The sequence below is a fragment of the Canis lupus genome, chromosome 4 (assembly GCF_011100685.1).
Source record: "Canis lupus familiaris isolate Mischka breed German Shepherd chromosome 4, alternate assembly UU_Cfam_GSD_1.0, whole genome shotgun sequence".
In the NCBI taxonomy this organism is placed as follows: Eukaryota; Metazoa; Chordata; class Mammalia; order Carnivora; family Canidae; genus Canis; species Canis lupus.
This window is the reverse complement of record NC_049225.1, coordinates 80,136,151-80,156,976: the sequence shown is the minus strand read 5'-3', so window position 1 is coordinate 80,156,976 and position 20,826 is coordinate 80,136,151. Positions and strand designations below refer to the sequence as shown.

Sequence of the window (20,826 nt, the reverse complement as noted above, 5' to 3'; positions counted from 1 at the left end):
TCTGCCTCTGGCTCAGGGAGTGATCCTGGAGTCCTGAGATAGAGTCCCATACTGGACTCCCATAGGGAGCCTGCTTTTCTCTCTGCCTGTGTCTCTGCCTCTCTCTCTGTGTGTCTTTCATGAATAAATAAATAAAATCTTAAGGATGAAAGGAACTTTCTTTATTAAAAGACACTATGATGGTAGTGAAGTTAGCTGAAATTAGAAAATAATTTCAGTATCTCCTGAAAAAATGACTTGTATATATACAAACTTTTATAAAGTGGCAAGGCAAAGTTAGATAGCAATAAAAGCATAAGTAAATATATGGAATAAATGGAACATTCACAAATTTCTGAGGAAGTATATGTTCATTCAATATTTTGAAAACATTTTATGAGCATCTACTAAAGATAAATCTATGCCCACTCTGGGATTCAGGAATCTCACTCTTAAAAATATACCCAAAGAAAATGAATCCACATGTAACTATAAAAATGTGTAAAAATCTTTATAGATTCTTATATAGATTCTTATATATATCTATATAAATCACATCTAGTTAGAAGCTCATCAATCATTTATCAATAGAATAAATTAATTTTGGCATATTTAAACAATGGCATACTGTACAGCCATTAAAAGTTAATCCTACATATAATGTCATACTTGAACCTGTCCTGCATAAAGTTGAAATATAGAAGCCAGGCATCCTGTGTAATCCCATACATATAAAATTCAACTACTTGCAAACTTATCAATAGGAATTGGAGTCAGCAAAGCAGTAATCTTTGAGAAAGCATTGATTAGAAAAAAATGAATGAAAAAGTGTCTTCTCACACACCCCAGATTTTTTTATATTGTGATTTTGGTCATATTAACATATATAAATAGAAATGGTAAATAGGTAAATAAAAATTTCACTGACCTGTATATTTACACACATTAGTTTGTACCTGTATACTTAAACAAACCAAGTTGGCAACACATACCCATACAAACACACATGCATTCATTAAAATCCTTATCTATTGTTGCAGAATTATTTGTTTACAGTCATTATTTATTACTTGTAACGGGGTTCTTCATAATGTTATTTTCTATTTGACGCAATATTACATAGCAATTAAGAACTATTTCTAGAAAATCATTTTAGGACATCAAAATATGCTCACATTTTAATCTTAGGAATGCTCCACTATCTGCATACATTTATCCTCTCCGTGTACACTTTTTGCTTTAGAAAGGAGACCATTTTATCATTGGTCAACTCTAGTTTTAAAATTATTCACAATTTTCTAACTACACTTTTTGCACTGTCATTCCAAATCTTAACATTCTGTATTACTGCTTTTTGACTTAGGACTTACAGAGAATAGCAAAGGACATGGTGATAATGGCTGAGTGATCCAAGGCAAAGAGAGTAAAATTAGCAGGCAAGAGCTGGAGAACAAATACGTAACAGCAATTTCCTGGTATTTCTAAGAGTTATTTTTAAATGTATGTTTAAACCTCACTGACTTTCTTTCAATTTCTCTAAAGCTTCAAATAAGTGGTCAAAAAATAATCTCTATGAAATTAATTCTAAATGTTGTTAGTTTTCATAATCGATCACCCTGTCACTGTTTTCTTGAACTTGATGGAACTGTGAATGTCACAACGTTTCAGTACATTAAAAAATATTATTGAAGTATAGTTAACATACAATGCCATATTAATTTCAGATGCACAATATGGTGATTTGACAATTCTGCACGTCACTCAGTACTCACCATGATAAGTGTAGTCACCATCTGTCACCATAAAACTTTATTATGTTATTGACTACATTCCCTATGCTGTATTTGTTATCTCTACGACTTACTTGTTTTGTGACTAGAAAATTGTACTTCAACCATTTTGTTCATTCCTTCCCTCTTCCCCTCTGTATTTAAGAACCTATTGTTTGTTTGTTTCTTAGATTTCACATGTAAGTGAAGTCATATAGTATTTGCCTTTCTCTATTTTACTTAACATAATACCATCTAGGTCTAGCCTTGTTGTTACAAATGGCAATATTTCATTTTTTATGGCTGAATAATATTTCATTGTGTATATAGACCACATCTTCTTTATCCATTCATCCTTCAGTGGATACTTTTAGAACTAATGAATTCAGTAAAGTTGCAGGACACAGACTTAAAATACAGAAATCAGTTGCATTTCTATATATCAATAACAAAGTAGCAGAGAGAGAAATTAAGAAAATGATCCCATTTACACTTGCACCACAAAAAAAAAACCACAAAAAACAACTACCTAAGAATAAATTTAACCAGGGAGTGAAAAACCTATAGTCTGAAAACTAAGACACCAATGAAAGAAATTGAAGATGACACAAATAAATGAGAAGATGTGTGATGCTCATGGATTGAAAGAATTAATATTATTAAGTTGTCCATACTACCCAAAGCAATCTACATATTCAGTGCAATCCCTATCAAAATACCAATAGCATTTTTTTTCACAGAACTAAAACAAATAATCCTAAAATTTTAAGAAACCACCAAAGACTTTAAGTAGCCAAAGCAGTCTTGAGAAAGAAGGATGAAGCTGGAGGCGTAAGAATCCCAGATTTCAAGATATGCTAAAAGTTATAGTTATCAGAACAGTGTGGAAAAGTACAAAAATATACACATAGATCAGCATAACAGGATAGAGAACCCAGAAATAAATCCATGCTTAACTGGTCAATTAATCCACAACAAAGGAGGCAAGAATATACAATGGGTAAAAGACAAATCTTTTCAATAAATGATGTTGGGAAACTGGACAGCTAAATGCAAAAGAATGAAACTGGGCCATTTTCTTATAGCATACACACCAAAAAAAAGCCCTAAAAATGGATTAAAGACCTAAATGTGGGACCTAAAAACATAAGTCTCCTAAAACAAAACCGGGCAGTAATCACTTGACTATTGGCCTTAGATGTTTCTCTTGAAGCAAGGGAAACAAAAGCAAAAATAAACTATTGGGGCATCACTTAAAAAAATAATACTTTTTTGACTAGAGCATTTTTTGTTACTTCTTCCCCAAACCAGTGACCAGACAAGGTACTTTGTGGACATAAAGGCTAGGCAGTGTCTAGGAGTATATTTACCCTTCTCAGCTGTCTTTCTTCTCTGGGCTGGGGATGGTCAAAGATTTTAACTTCCAATTTGATCTTCCAATTTATCATGAGCAACACAAGTTGTTATTTGCTAATATTAGATTAACAGAAGTAGGAAAAAAATGAAAATTTTCTAGTACTTCCAGTCTATAAAATTTGAAGATAGATACTGAAGTTTCTTGACTTAATTCAGAGCTGCCATTATAATGGATTTATGGGAAATACTGACATAACTTTGTATTTATGATTTTTCATTATATTCCTCTTAATGACTTCCCTAATATCATTATATAATAAAATTTCACGATTCCTTTGTTTACATTTTTGAAGCAATATATGTATATTCATTTGTGTAAAAATATATTTAGCCCGTCGTAAATTAGAATTTTAAATTTATTTTAAAAATTACTGTTTTTTAGGACAAATGGAGTATAGTTTATCTTGTTTTGTTATATATAAACAAGTTGGGTTTAATGCTCATTGTAGGTAAATGTGTCTGGTAAACTCTGAGATTTCCAATAATGCACCAGAAAAGGATAACTTAGGAGCTAGGATGATATACTAAAATTTAGGGTTACACCACAAATAACAAAATAGTCTGCCTTGAAAATTCTAAAAGCCTACAGAGAATCAAAGTAGAATCTCATAATTTCACTTCCTGCTGGGACGAAAATCAACAATCTTCAGGGAAGAAAACAAAATCCAGAACATTCACAATGTGTTACCCATAATACCCAGTATGTAATCTAAATTTTATAGAGATTTAAAAAGCAGAAAAATATAGCAAGAAGATAATCAATAGAAATAGATAAAAAATAACTCAGATGTTATATTTAATAGGCAAAGGCTTTAAAGATTACTATCATAAGTATATTAAAGAATTTATAGGGCATACTAAAAAAATGGTTGTGTATATAAGGGATTCCATAAATTATATGAAAAATCTAACATGCAGAAATGGAAACCTAGGACTGGAAATCATAACTTCTATAAAAAATATATATAACAGTGAATTGGACACAGAAACAATAAAAACAATAAATGTGATGACACTAAAAGCAAATTATCCAAATTAAAGCACAGATATAAAGATACAGTGAAAAAATATATAGAAAGTCTCATTGATGTATAAGGTGATTTGCAGTGCCTTAATATATTTGTCTTTGGAGTTCGTCCTCCCACCAAGAAATAGAGCAGGCCATAAAAATAAAAATGAGTAGACAATTAAAAATTTTGATGCAAAAAGATCAACTAATCTAAAAACGCCCCTGAATTCCAAGCAGGTTAAACAAAGTACATCTAGAGGTATCTGGATAGCTTAATCAGCTAAGTGTCTGACTCTTGGTTGTGGCTCAGGTAATGATCTCAGGGTTGTGAGATCAAGCCCCATATCAGGCTTGTGCTCAGCACGGAGTCTACTTGAGATTCTCTCTCTCTCTTCTCCCTTGCCCTTCCCCCTGCTTACAGTAAATAAATAAATAAATAAATAAATAAATAAATAAATAAATAAATCTTTAAAGACAAAACAAAACCTACATCTACATATCAAAGTACAACTGATGTTGAAATGGACTGTCAGTGAGCAAAAGACACTGACAGAACCGTAAAGGCAACCAGAGACAAATACACATGACATAAAGGGCAACGATGATAAGAATAATGACTGACTTCCTACTAAGAGTAATAAAATCCACAATGTAAAGCAGAAAAAATTTTAAGTGCGAAGAGATTAAAAAGCAAAACAAAACTCTCAGGTCAATCTATATTCCTGTATCCAATTAAAATATTTTTTTCAAAAATTGAAGTAAAATAATATTTTCTGATAAAAAGAAAAGCTGAAAATATTTGTTTCCAGCAGATCCACACTACAGGTTCTGCTAACAGAAGTATTCAGGTTCAAAGGAAATGACAGCAAATAGAAATTCAGATCGATATGAAAGAATAAAAAGCACTGACTAGAAATAGTAATTACATAATAAAACATAAGATTATATTTTCTTATTAAGTTTTTAGTAAATAATGAAATGCTTAATTAAATATTAGCAACACCTGGTGCAGTTTATAATATATACAGAAGGTAAAATATATGACAAATATAAAATAAAGACTGACAGAGCAAATAAATTGTAAGATTATTGCATTGCATGCTATAGTATATTTATTTCATTTGTATTATAATAAATTAAAGATGAATTATAAAGAACAAATTCAGATACCTAATAAAAACACTCAATTGACCCAAAACCCAGTAGGAAAGGAAAAACCAATAAACCACCTCTGTTTACAAGACTTGTGTTTAAAATAGAATTGCACAAAAAGGCTGAAAGCAAAAGAATGTAAATGATAAAATGTACAAACATACTCCTATATGAATTGTGCCTAAGTTTGTATCAGGCAAAATAAGACCTCAAGGAAGTAGTATTATCAAAGATCAAACATGATGTTTCATAAAAATAGAGCATCAATTGATCAGAAACAAATATAATTGGCCATGTCTCTAATAACTGTGTAAAAATAAAGAAAGAAAACTTGATAGGGGTAAAGAGAGAAATTAAAAATGGAGAGCACTTTAATATTCTTCTCACAGTAAGAATTGGAATAAGGTGAATCAAACCTGTAACCATAGGAAATCGAATAATAACATCATCAAGTTTACATAAGATTGAAAAATACTATAGCTAGTGAGTATGCAAAACACATTTTGCAAAATAGTTTTTTAAATTGCATTTTTTCTAAACCCATTAACATGCAATAGCAATGGATCTTATTGTATTTATAGAGTAAGATCAATAAAACATAAAGAATGGGAGAGTCTTTTAGTTTTTCAAGAAAAGCGTTTGTTGTAGAAACCATTGAAGAAGCTGAAACTTTCACGAAATAGCCACCTACAAATATATCCCTCCCCATTTTAGGGGGAAAAAAGGCCTCTTTTCCTTTAGATTTGCCAAGTCACTTATTCATTGATCTTGAACTCATTTTTGTGCCTCTATTAGCAGAGTTCTCAGTATGATGATTTATTGTAATCACATCCCTAAAAAATTCTGACTTTAAAATAAGTTATTTACTGAGGGAATTCCTCGAAGTGTGTATTCAATAGCATATACAGAATGACCTCAATTACTGTACGAAATCAGTGTAAAAAAGCTTGAACATCCTTTAGAATATTGTCCTAAGTCCTTTTCCATTAACAACACCAGCATAGCTATAAAACAATTAATATGAGTTATTAGAGTTTACTGTGGACAAATTACAAAATGTTTGCGTGATCCTAGTGCTAAATTAGGCTAAGTAGAATTTAGATATCAGGAATTCAGTCTGTTGGGTAACAAAACAGTATCATCCTTCATCTAAATTGAGACTTCTATCAGGTCCTTCTCCAGCAGGTCAGCAATAATAGCATTTTGCTTATTATAGATAGAGACTTTTCTGCCTACAATAAGTTATTTTTATCTATTTCTAAGATAGAGACCAGTTCATCTTATATATTCTTATTTTTAAGACTCAGCCTTGGTGTCCCACATTGTAGTTGTTCAATTTTTAAAACTAATTGAATAATAATACATAGGGCTAAAATCCACATAACATAGTCATAATTTTACAAATAAATATCCAATTTACTAATAGTGTCCTATATTGGCATATTTTGAAAGATAAGTGTTACAAATTTTCTGAAATGCAATTGGCTAATGCATACCCAGACCTTTAAAATCATTCATAGGGATCCCTGGGTGGCGCAGCGGTTTGGCGCCTGCCTTTGGCCCAGGGCGTGAACCTAGAGACCCGGGATCGAATCCCACATCGGGCTCCCGGTGCATGGAGCCTGCTTCTCCCTCTGCCTGTGTCTCTGCCTCTCTCTCTCTCTATGTGACTATCATAAATAATAAAATAAAATCATTCATATTTTTGAATTTTGTAATTCCTCTTCTAGTAACAAAATAGTCTAGGAAGTGTAATTTAAAAGACACTGAAAGTTAGCAGGTACCAGTTTTTCATCACAAAAGGGTATGTGTGTGTGTGTGTGTGTGTGTGCGCGCATAAAACCAGAAATTTTGGAAAAGATATAAAATTAATTTAATTAAAAATTATATATATGAGAGAAGCCTGGGTGGCTCAGTGGTTGAGCATCAGCCTTTGGCTCAGGTCATGACCCTAGGGTCAAGTCCCACATTGGACTCCTGCTTCTCCCTCTGCCTATGTCTTGCCTCTCTCTGTCTCTCTTCCTGTGTCTCTCATGAATAAATAAAATCTTATTAAAAATTATATATATATTACTATATGGCTAATACTGAAATTTCAACATGTACAGAAACAGAATTAAATGAGAAAGACAAATTAAAAATTATATAATTAATGTAAAATTAGCAATATTAAAATATATAATGAGGAAATAAACAGAAATATGTAAGCATTTTAACCTTATGTTGGTAGTGTAATAGTTATCTTTGATTTTTTTCCAATTAATTTTAATTTTTTGGACCAAATTTTTTTGTAAGGAGTACAAATTACTTTTACAATAATAATAGTAATAATAATAATAATAATAATAGATGATGCTTATGCTTAATATTTTTCACAATCCAAAAAAAATATTTTTCATAATCCTCTCTCTAGACCCTCCTGGAGATTTCATTCTTTTTAAATTTCTTTCTTTTTTTTTTTCTTCAAAAACTGATGAATATGTAAGTATGGATATGATCTTCTGCAAGTTTGGAAGGAGAAGAAATAAGTTGATAAGTGGTATAATTTTGATAGGAAATTCTAGCTGGGGAGACTGACAATGGGCTTTTTTTTTTTTTTTTTTTTTTTTTTTGGTATGAGGACGCACTTGAGATAGGAATGAAAGGAAGAAGAGGTGAAATGATGGGAAAGGGTTTAGAAATACTCTCTGAAAAAGCCCCATGACCCTGATAAAATAGAATTCAAGTATATGGAAAAGAAAAGCTTGCTTAGAGCTAAAGCTACATAGTTGTGGGGACACAGAAGACAGGCTGGAACAGGCAACGAATGATATTGAACACTTAGAGAATTCTACTTAAGAGAATCTGGGTTATTTTTCTAGAGATATTTTGTCCAAGAGGTTGAGATCATTCAAGAAACAGCGTGCAATACTTTTTTTAAGAATTAAAAAAATAACGAAGTCAAGTAAAAAGTCTATTTAGTGCGCTAATGCCGTGGCGCAGTGAAGTGGTGACATAGTGCTAGCAACGGAGGAATTGGCAGTCAGAATTAAATGATAGCACTCTATTATAAAAGTGGAGTTTTAGAGCTCTCAGTGTGAAATAAGCCTTTGTAGACTGTCCAGAGAACCTAGCCTTAATGCTTAATATTTTTCTCATGTGTTTTTAGTTTTAAACAACTAACCTATAAAGAGAATTTTGGGATACAATGTGCCCATAAATCTGAAACAGCTGCCACATGTACTGCAGCACAAGTAAAGCTTTATAAAGATAATTTATTTAGATTCTGAAATACACTATAATATACTATAAAAATCTATCAAACATCCTTCAGGAACTTTGAGACTTTATTTCTGTTTCTGTACACATCAAACTGCCATTTTCTGAAAGCCTAAGAGAACATTGCCTATCCGAGTACATTATTTTATGTATGCTTTGGGGAAATATCAATATTTAGTGCATATGTCAATATCCGTAAGTACAAAAGAGTCATCAGACAGTTTCATCACTCAATCCGATATAAACCAGACTCCTATTCAATTTCCAGTTGGTACCTGTGCTTCCCATTGTTTTAGTTAACACCTAAATCAGTTGTACAACCGTTGTAACCGAGAGTTTGATAAATGCTAAAAATCCTCTTCCATTCTGGGATTCTATAATTATACTCATGATGATTTCAGCTATGGAATAGTAAAAGTTTTTGAATTAAAACTGTAAAAAATTTAGAGCTAACCCTGTAAAAAATACATTGTATTTAAATGGTGCCTAGTTATAGGCAGTTCCACAGTGAGGTGTTGATGGCTCTGAGCAAAGCAAATGCTTTGAATTAAAATATAAGGATCCCTGGGTGGCTCAGCGGTTTAGCGCCTGCCTTTGGCCCAGGGCATGATCCTGAAGTCCTGGGATCAAGTCCAAAGTCAGGCTACCTGCATGGAGCTGGCTTCTACCTCTGTCTGTGTCTCTGCCTCTCTCTCTGTGTCTCTCATGAATAAATAAATAAAATCTTCAAAAAAAATAAAATATAATGGTCAATTATGTTGATAGTTCAAATTATTTTATGGATACTAATGTTTTCCTTCTGAAGGAGTAAATGCTATACCTGTAAGTTTGGTATTTCTCTGTGTAATAAATATATTTTAATCATTCTATATTAAGTATCAATTCTCAGTAATAGGCACACAAACAATTAATTCTCAATCCACAACACCTCTGGATTGTCCTTAGGACAATTCCTCAGTATCTAGATCTAATGTGTAAGAAATCAAATGCAAAACAAAAAAAAAAAAAAAAAAAAAAAGAAATCAAATGCATATGAAGTTTCTCTAATAGAATAGTTGGAGCCTTTGCTATGCTTCTTGTTAAATTTATTTAAATTCTACTCTTAAGCAGTTTTACTCTTTTGCCTAAGTAATTCAGCCATATATGTCTATTCAAATTACAGGCAAACTACATGGCAATTGTCATAACCTTGTAATCCTCTTAAATAAGATCCAAAGACTTCCCTCAGTACAGGAAACAGAATGAATAAATTTCTGATAGCTTCCATCAAAAACGAGCAACCAAACTTCAGATGTCATTATTGTGGAAAACAAAAATTACTTATAATTTTTTAAAACATTTAAATCCAGTATAAAATACGGAAATCACTCTTAATTTTGGCATTCCTCACTTTCCTGTCCTGTATTGCAAAAGTCTGAAGTGACATACAAAAATATTTTCTAGTTTTCGCTTATAAAAACATTATCATAATTCATTTTATTGCTCCTCTAGTCCATCCTGACAATGAAAGCAAACTGATCATCCCACACTTGTGCAACATTGATAATGAATTAGTACAAAATCTTTCAACAGGATTCACTTTCTTTGCTGTATGTAAAAACAGCTCATCATGGAATTCTGGGCCTTTTACAGTAGTGGCCTAACTTCATCCTATTAGGCTAGTCTGTGTGTGTGTGTGTGTGTGTGTGTGTGTGTGTTTTATATGCATAGGGCGCCATATGCAATCCCACTTCCTTAGATTTATCCACATGCAAATTTTATTAAATTCTTACTAGCTCTTCTTACCCACAAATGCAGCCCCATCGACAATCCTATAGAATACATCAGAATTTTGGAGTTAAAGAAATCTTAGTGACAATTTAACCTAACAAGAATTTGAGATTTGGAAAGTTTAATTAACTTGTAAGTTCTGCACAACCAGGAGTGACCCTTGTAAGTTTCATGTTTATGTGCACGTACAAGTATATTTAATTAAATTTTTGCTACTACTTTATTTGTTTTAAAACCACTTACTTTAAATTCAGAATCAAACTCTAAATTTTACATCAAGGATTATATATTCTTAAAACTTTATACAATTTTACATCACCTATGAATTAAAAGAGGACTTAAAATTGCCTGCCATCCCAACCTCCTGTAAAACTAAGAAAAAATATGAAAATCCTTTTATATTAGATGCTACCTAATCTCTTTGAATCATGGTGCATGGTAAATATGGTAGGTCTTTACATCACATGAAGGTCGCCAAGGGAGTGGCTCCGACAAGACTAGGCAAACAGAACAATGTGGTCAAAAAACCGCAATCTGTGTGGCATTCGAAAAGTTGAGTACTCAGGAGAACTCAAGTAATTGATCAAGTTGAGTTGTAAAGGTCTAGTTAGTCTCTACATATGTAAATAAATAATGATTTCAAAAGCCGGAGAATAGGTTAGGAGAGTTTGTAGAGCTTTAAGAACTTAATGAGCACTAAGTATTTGGAAGCCCACTTTTAGAGTAAACTAAATATATGATGCATGGTACATCTAAGACAAGGCCCTATTACAAAACAGAGATAACATTTTTTCCCCCAAAAGCAGTACAGGTGTTTTATTTTGTTGAAGTTTCTCTTTCATACATGTGTTGCCTTCCAAGTATAATATGAAAACAGTTGACATATATTTTGATTTTCTTCATTTGACAAAAATTCTTCTTATTATAATGTGTTTACACCTTTGGCTCATAATCCGGTTGTCAAGGATAAATGGGCACAAAAAACTGAACACCTTAATTTATGTCCATGAGTTAAAAAAAAAAGGGGGTTATTTTCCAAAGACAAGTGATAAAATATTTTATGAAAACTAATTAAATAAAACTATGCACACATTTAGTTCCTTTTTTTTGATGGATTACTGAACTAGTTAAAAATAAGCAGGGTGGTACAAAAAGATCTAATGTATAGTGTATATTTTAAAATGTCATGCAGTAACGGTGTCTGTTAATCATTGCATAATCAGCTCTTAGAAGGAAGCTTTTTTTTTTTTTTTTGGAAGCTTTTTTGTTTACAGCTAAAAATAACTGATTGTAGTAGAGCCTTGATCGCGTGGCAATTGAGTATCTCTCTTTATCTGTGGCTATTCTTCTGCATCTGTGAATCTCCAAGGATGAAACCCTCTATGTGAGACCTCGTGAACTGGATGTGTCCTTTATTCACTGTCTTAGAAAAAGAATCATGAGGCAATTTCAAGTCCTTAGACACAAACATTTGTCAGTTGAACTTGAAATATCCTGATGTTAGTTATTAACTATACTTTGGAAAGTGATGTTAAATGAGGGATGCAGGGTGATGCCCTATGACTAACCTGAGGAAAAATAAGAGGGAAAAAGGAATCAGCAAGTGTACTATATGGGGCAAAATGAGTATGACCCATGGAACCAGAGGAGAGAGATATCAAAAGAAGAGGAAATAATAGGCTTCCGATAAAAGAAGCTACATTTGAAAAAAATACACTGTCACACACACAAAATGAAAAATTAGATCAAGATTTTGGCAATTTTACAGAATAAATGTATTTCTGGTTTAAAAGCAATTGGCATGACTTTTGTGATATCAGGTACTTTTTATAGTTTTATTTTTGTCCTATTCTATCTTACCTGCCTTGTGTTACCAGCAAGTCAAAGAATACTCAGACCATCGCAGTCACTTCTAGTATCATGTGCAGAGAATCAAGAAAACAGTACATATGATTTATGGGCAATATGAGTAGCCATCATTGTTTATTTTGTTCTAAGAATTTGAAAGTATCTCAGCATTAGGCACATACCTGGGACAATGCAGTGAATAAAGGAATTGTCCTGTATATAGAATGATATGAGTGAGACTGGTATGGGGAAGATAGAATAATAGAATAGAAATAGAATAATAAAATAATATTAATAATATTATTGATAATAAATAATAATAGAAAATTCTGGACATCAGATCATGTCATCTATTTTGAGACAGAGAAGAAACAGGAAGAGAAAAGTTATGAATGTGTTTTCTCAAAGTGGGATATAAGAAGGGAAAGTTACATATTCTCTATTTCATTTGTTCCAGAGTGCTAATGAGCACCTGATGCTGCTGCTGCTAGGATGGTTTTAACTTCCCTAAAGGTTAAAAAGGTACTGCCTTCTTCTTCTGTTTTCTTTCTCCTTCTAGAATCCTTTGGTCTAGATTATAGGCAGGAAGTGGTTCAGCTTGATATTAAGAAGCAGAGCATCTAGATAGAAGTAATTGTTACTTGTCCTTATACACAGTATACTATTCAGATTATAAATTGTTTATTAGTACAGACCAATATAATTTTCAATATATTATTGTATCTTTTTGCCTGACGTAGCACACTAGGTTATTATTTATCCATAAATTTCAAAGACAAGTTTTAAAATCTTGTAATGCACACACATAAACTTAAATCATATAGAGCTGATTAATAATGACTCAAGTCCACATATGACATTTTATTTTGAGGCTTGCTATGGATACTGACCGACATTTAGCTACCTGAAGAAATCACATTCCCCATTCTAGCCTCCTGCAAACGCATACAGTGTTATGCCTTCGGCACATCATGATTAGTTAAAATTTTTAAATAATCATTCTTTTAAATATTCAGCATGGGAGGTTGCTAAAAAAAATAAATAAGTTGCTATGATTTTCAGCTCCTAGATTTATCATTAAACAACTCTTACCTTGCCAACATATTGTGTATCTGTACCTGTGTACTCTTCCAACAAGAAGAACTGATTCCACATCCAGCCACGCTTGGTGCGATGTAACATTTTACCGTCATCTTTTGTCAGATCCACCACACTTTTGCTTGGTAAATCACTATTAGCTTTCTCTTGTAGTGGGATAGCATCCACTGTATGAAACATATAGGTCCAGATGAATACTGATAGGCAATAGTAAGTCCTCATTATAAGCAGGTTCAGCAGGATCTCAAAGTCTATGTACGATCTGATTCCCCTGAGGAGTAGAGGGAGAAAAATGCTTTATGGGTTGTGTTTCATTTTCATATAACCTGTAAACTATAAAACTTATCTAAATGTTATTAAAATTTTATGAATAATAGAGGTGCCTGAATGGCTCCATTGGTTAAGAGTCTACCTTTGGCTCAGGTCATGATCCCAGGGTCCTGGGATTGAGCCCCATGTCATCAGGCTCTCATGGGGAGTCTGCTTCTCCCTCTGCCCCTCCTCCCACTCAATCTCTCTCTGTTGTTCTCTCTCCCTCAAATAAAATCTTTAACATATACAATTTTGCAGACAATATAGTATATGTACATTATTTTTCCATGTTACATCAGTGAACTATCATTAAAACCTCACATATCACATGGCTAGGTAAGGAGACATGTAGCACAAATAAATTAAACAAAATTAACAGTTGACTTTAACATCACTATATTGAAGCCTATAAATAAGAACATATTTATAATTTAAAATACTAAGTATTTGAAAAAAATTAAATCCTACAATATACCAAAGATTATATTGAGTGTTCCTAAAGTCTTTAAGATTAGTATATTTGTTAATTATACATATATATGAGCTTATATATTTTAAATTACATTGTTCTTTCTGCACATTTTATTAACGTTTACAATATTTCTTCTCTTCCTCCAAATCTTCCTCCTCCCTCATTCCTCCTCTTCCTCTCTTCCTCTTCCGTGTTCTTCTGTAACATGATAAGATTTTCCCTCATGGCAAATTAAATTATACCAAATGTACTTTGGATTGTGTCTTACAATACCTAGCACCATACTATGTTGATCCTTTATGATTGATAGCTATATTTTTTTCTAACAGTTTAGTAAGTTAATCAAATTTGTTGGAGTCTGAAGAAAGTATGCTCCAAATGGAAACATTTTTACCCTATAATTTAAAAAAACCCAAACATTTATTTCCTAAAATAATAGGAAAAATGAGAACATAAATTTGGTATGAGTTTAAAATTACATATGGGGTCTCAGCTATGGGATAACTTGATGCAGAATTTTGCTGCAAATAATGTCTCTCAGTCAAGATGGTAAGTTGATTTTTCTTGAAGTAAAAAAAGCAAATATGGTAATTCATTTGGTATTCCAGAATTAATTTATTAATTAAAAAATTGGTTTTATTTGTGAAACATTTCATTCAGAAGATGTAAAATTATAATAATGCTGCTGGTGACGATAATGATTTTGGTAAGCAATAGAAACCCATCTCAAACTAGTATAGGCAAAAAAAGAATTCATTGGATTATAAAATCAAGTGACATGTAGAAAGAAAGGAATGAAAGGCACAAAGAGGCAACTGGGCCTTTCCTGCTCATAAAAACAAGAATTAGGGGCTCGGCTGTTTAGTACTATTCTCTCTCGCTCACTCCTCTCTCTTCTCTTGCTCTCAACTAAGCCTCCTCAACCTGGTGGGATATAGAAATATATAAAGTTCAGGTTTAACATCTTCCGATCCAGAAAACTACTGATAGTATTTTCTAATCTGAGTTTGAAAAATTCTGGGAATGGACTTTAATTTACCTGGCTTAGGCCAGATGCCCAACACTGGACCGACCACACATCTCTGGAGTCTGTTGTTATCAAGGCATAAAGGTCAAACACATGCTTCTAGCTTGGCTTTATCCCTTATTACCTGTGAGATTTGGGGATATTTACTTGGTCTCAAACTACTTTTTCCTATAAAAGGAGAATAATTAATACCTGACTCACAAAGTAGTTATTAATTTTATGTTGAACTTTAATCAATACAAAGTAATAGCTATTTGTATCACAAGGACTTTATTTTATTTATACAAGAACATATACCTACAAGAAAATTGAGGTGGGATGAATTTTAAGTCATCTGACCAATGTACAAGTAGTAAGTATTTAGGAACTAATTTTTAGACACACAGCCTTAAACAATATGTCTTACAAAAGATAATATAAGTAGTCAGTGTAGTCCTAACATTCAAATTTTCCAAATGTTAATGTCATCATCATCATCAACCATTGCTGTTTCCACTATAGCCATATATAAATATATATATATATATATATATCAGATAGAGAATGGTGGTTGGCAGATAATAGTGTGGATGCTTGCTATGGTCCAGAGCTATTGGCTCTGTCAGCATGTATGTAATCTAATTTTTATACCTATTATTTAAAAAAATTCTTACTTAACCAAATACACATAAATGGTCCCAAATCCACACGTTCCAAAATGAGAGAAATCAAAATCATATTAGTTTTTGACTCTGAAATCTCAGGTGAATCTTACCTTTTATCAAATTTTATGTGGCTATTTATAATCCTGTAAATCGAACCACAAACAAATGTAAGGCTCTGAAATAAGTATCAGAAAACTACAATGCCAAAAAGTGCTTAGAAAAAGTGCAAAAGCAACGAACCCTCTAGAGCCGTGAGCACAGAACATGCCCTGCATTTTGGTGAAACAGTGATGGTGTAGTGTGGGAAAATAGGCAACTGGAGAATCTCAAGAACAGCTGGTATCTCACTTTGATAAAATGCAACAAACTCCTTAGTAGACCACACTGGTCACCTGTTTCTTTCCCCCCACTGGGAGATGTCTTCTAATCATTATCCTTACTGACCACTCTTGCAAGAGAAATTGGAGAGCGTTCTTTATTTCCTGTGGTCTGTTCTAATTCCAATGCCCACTCTGGGTGGAAGCCTTTAAGCAGAAAAATCCACTTGTAGTAGATGAAGCCAGGATCCTGTAGGTCTTTATAAGCTAGAGGAAAAAAATCTGCATTCATTTTCAGTGCAATGGATATCAGTTGGAAAATATGGACACTAAATAGTTAGAAAAGATCAATTTGACTGCAGAGTGGAAAATAAGCTGGAGGGTAGACAAGAGATCTGGTTAAGGAGGGAGGTCAGTTAGAGTCTATCTCTCTAATCAAGAGACAGATGGCAATGGCCTATAGAGAAGTGGTCCGCAGTGGACATTGATACTGGGCTCAGGGTCTCTTTCATTCTTTAATATGCGCGCACACATTACATGCGCTATAAGTTTTGCATGCTTTCGCCTCTAATGGCCTACACTGCAACTCTCTTTGGAGGACTTCCCTGGGCTACTGGAGCCAGTTTGCTCACATGCACAGGGGGCTTAAAGTGCCTACAAGTTTACAGTCATCTCCCATGAAATCCCTGAGCCATTGTCTAACAGGTGCAGAAGTATGGAAATCCACACTTTATTTACATTCCAGAGTTCCCCCACAGAATCATGCTGAGGCTGCAACCTCAAAAAATCATAACCTGTTTGGATTCTTGCTTCTATACTGCTTTCCCATGCTCCCTCTCACTTCCTGACCTGCGAGCAACTTATTAACCAATAACTTGTACACAAATACTCGCCTCAGGATCCACTCTTGGGAAATGGACCTAGGATGTGAATACAATCCACATATGAATATGTCAAGAAAAGTATATACTACTGTCTCATGTGTTAATTATGGAAGGTGGAAAAAAAAAAGACAAATAAAATGTAACTTCTGGATTATTAGTTTGTGACCTGAGTAGACTATTGTGCCATTTTGGGGAGTGTTGCTTATAGCAGAGAAAAGATGATCTATTAGAAAAATGAAGAATCAAAAAAATAAAAAATTAAAAAAAAAAGAAAAATGAAGAATCAATTTTTTTCTTATTTGTGGTCATTTTTATTCTACTTACTAATGACATTTCAGCATATTAATCATAGGAAGCAAAATGACTCACTGTCCTACTAATATAATTTAGTTTAATTTATATATTTATGACAACTCTTTAAGATGGGTTTTTCTATAGTGCCTCTTATGATGATAAGAAAACTGAGGCACAGAGAGGTTAAATGACTTGCCCAAGTTTATGTAAGTAGAGACAGAATAATTGAGAAATAAATCAAGGTATGCCCTTGAATTGGGCTCCACTGCTCCAGAAATGGCCTAACATCTGTGATACTGGCAACCAACACTTATTCTAACGTACGTTCTGTGTTCTAGACACTATCCTGAACTCCCATCACAGAAATACTACAAGGGGGGATCCCTGGGTGGCTCAGCGGTTTAGTGCCTGCATTTGGCCCAGGGCGTGATCCTGGAGACCCGGGATCAAGTCCCGCATCGGGCTCCCTGCATGGAGCCTGCTTCTCCCTCTGCCTGTGTCTCTGTCTCTGTCTGTCTGTCTCTGTCTGTCTGTCTCTCTTTCTCTGTGTCTTTCATGAATAAATAAAATCTTAAAAAAAAGAAATACTGCAAGGAAGGTATGAAAACATTAGACAAAAGAGTAAACTAAGGCTTTGCTTGTTGAAGTAATCTGTTAATATCACAAGGTGGTAGTCACCTGTGGGAAAGATGGGAGACATCCGGGATTTGAACTCTGTTGGACTGATGTCAATGTTCCTGATATTAATTGTACTGCTACTAAGTAATATCACTCCATATGCACCCACCTGGGCCTTCCTTCATGTGCTTTAACCAAGACCCAATTCAGGGTCTTTAGTCACAATCTGACCTGGAATGGTCTTATTGTTTTCAGTCTCTCTATCATATTCTGCTTTCTTGAAGAGTCTTCTTTAACAACTTTTTCAAAAATAGCTTATCCTATTTTGGTCTCTATTGATTTCTTTTATACTATCCATTTATTTCCTACATATTATCCACCATGATTTTAATGATGTCTTTCATTTAGTGAATTACATGTTTATTGACTGCTTCCTTCAGTTATGGTGTGACTTATACGGTATTGAGATATTTTGTAAATCACTGTGTTCTGCATAAAATAGTTATTGATATACAGTAGGTACTTAGTATGTATTTATGAAATTAGTTAATCGACTCATGCTTAAGTGGATAATCCTTAGTTTGAGTCTGGGATCACCAATGAGATTGCCTTAATGGCCCATTGCATAAACAAGCGAATAGAGATACAGAAAGAGCTGAACTGGGAGGAAATGTGCCTTTGAAAGAACTCTAGTGTGTTTTTTCCTAACAAATGAACTACAATCTGTATTTCCAAAATAAGAGTAATATGCATAAAAATGTGCATAACGTGGGCTTAAGTATGAGCTTCAGTACATGATTGGTATAAATTATAGACCGTTTAAACTTGAATCCCTTTCACTAAATATATTCTTTATTTTCCTCATAAATTTTGGCATAATTCTTTCACATTTAGAAAATATTAGTGTACCCCTCCAGTGGCCAATTTAACACCAGTACAGTCCTCTGCTTTTAGACAAAAGTACACATTATAAAAGGTTTTTTATTGCATTTTGTTTTAAAGTTAGTAATTCTTATCTCATGGGGTTTATTAAAAATTCTTCCCATTCCTTTATTTATTCAATAGCAACAAGCTGATTACTAAATTTTCTATGCTTAATTATCTCTATCAGCCTTAAATGTTCTGCATTTTAATCATATTTTTGTTGATAAATAAATACCATCAGATGCATTTTAAAGTACAATATTTTAAATTCGCTTTAACTTTGATTTTGTAATCAGGGAATTCACTTGAATCTTGTTAACTTTAAAAACTGAAAATTGTTTTATTATTATTCTCTTGCTTCCAATAATTATATTTCAATTGAATTTGAGAAAAATGGCTGCTGGCTATTTGTGAATCCAAAAAAATGTGCGTTATTGTAATTAAGTAGGATGTTCAGCATATAAAATCCACATATGAACTTAAGATTATATCATTATTTCTTATCCCTATAGTATAAACTCAGATAAAGTATTTTCATAATTCCAACCTTGTTTTTTAAGCAGTTTCTCAGATGAAATGTACATATAATACAAGTATATATGATAATTTTAGTATTTTATTACTATTTGTAATCAACAAAGTACTTCCATATACATTAACCTATTTATCTTTTTAAAAAATGTGGATGTGGTCATATAATTTACATCTTTTTCCAGGTAAGATATATGAAGATTGGAGAGATGAAAAAAGCTGATTCTGATTACCCAGTTACTTAATGGTGTGGGCAAAAGTCATCTTCATATTGTTTGATTCCTTGGCCAGTAATCATTACATAATACTATTGTGGGTTTTTTTATTTTTTTAATATCATTTGGAGAGACAAATCTGACAGCTTAGTTAGGGAAACATATAGAACAAATTATATGAATTTGAATAGACATTAAAATTATGAGTCTTACATAATCAAGGAACTATTTAGGGATATACGTTTTAAAATAACTATTTTTCATAGTAATTGATGATTCTTACACTGATTATAAATATGAATTTCTTTATAATATGAATCATATGCATATATAATTGGATTATTGGTTTGTTTTATTTATTCAATATATATTTATTTATTTTTTAAAGATTTTATTTATTTATTCATGATAGAGAGAGAGAGAGAGAGAGAGAGAGGCAGAGACACAGGCAGAGGGAGATGCAGACTCCACTCCGGGAGCCCGATGCGGGACTCGATCCGGAGAACCCAGGATTGGGCCCTGGGCCAAAGGCAGGCGCTAAACTGCTGAGCCACCCAGGGATCCCCTCAATATATATTTAAGGTCTCTAAAATCATTTATTGATTTTTTCAACAAACCTCATATTCAATTATTGTCACATTGCAATTTAGGATTTTACCCTTACCTAATAAATTTATATAATGATCTCAAGAAAAACAGAAATTGATGGAAGAAATATGAACTGCAGGTTTGCATAAGGATTTCTGAATAGTTGACATTAAGTAAACTCTCAGCTTTTAATATTTAGCTTTAGGTTGTTAAAAAATTTGCCGTATAGACTGGTATCAGAAGAGAAACTCTTGAATCAGGTTTTGCCAGTGTCCTATCAAAATAAAAATAATAAAATTGTACATAATAGAATATAAAGACAAATATAAAATATATAGAATTATATAAGGAGATGTAAACAACCTATTTCCAGAATCTGAGAAAAGTAACCACAATCTATAACGAGAGTGAAACTAGAGTAGGAACATTAGTAATGAATGACGATTCTCTATATGTGAAAAATCCATCAAATTTCAATGAAAAAGAAATTGACAAGCAAGTTTTACCCAGTATTGGTCCCCTGAATGGGGATCCAGAGGTTCAAAACTTTTGAATAATCTTCTTCTACAAAGATAAACCTTTGGAGTTTGCCCCAATCCTATTATATCTATTCAGCATATGCACCCCTGTAATCTAATAGGATGGGGGAGGAAATGAAACAATTTAGGGAGTATTATCTTGTGTATATATTTTAATTTGGA

General features: G+C 32.8%; 1 protein-coding gene across 1 annotated transcript in view; it reads right to left on the bottom strand.

Annotated features, from left to right (window-relative positions):
* The window catches only part of CDH9 (cadherin 9), a 131,179-nt gene that overhangs the window by 68,523 nt on the left and 41,830 nt on the right, over positions 1-20,826 (bottom strand). The window contains exon 2 of the mRNA XM_038533757.1: positions 13,294-13,570. Coding sequence (XP_038389685.1) covers positions 13,294-13,521 — 228 coding nt within the window. The 5' untranslated portion in view covers positions 13,522-13,570. The remainder of the gene's footprint in view (positions 1-13,293; positions 13,571-20,826) is intronic.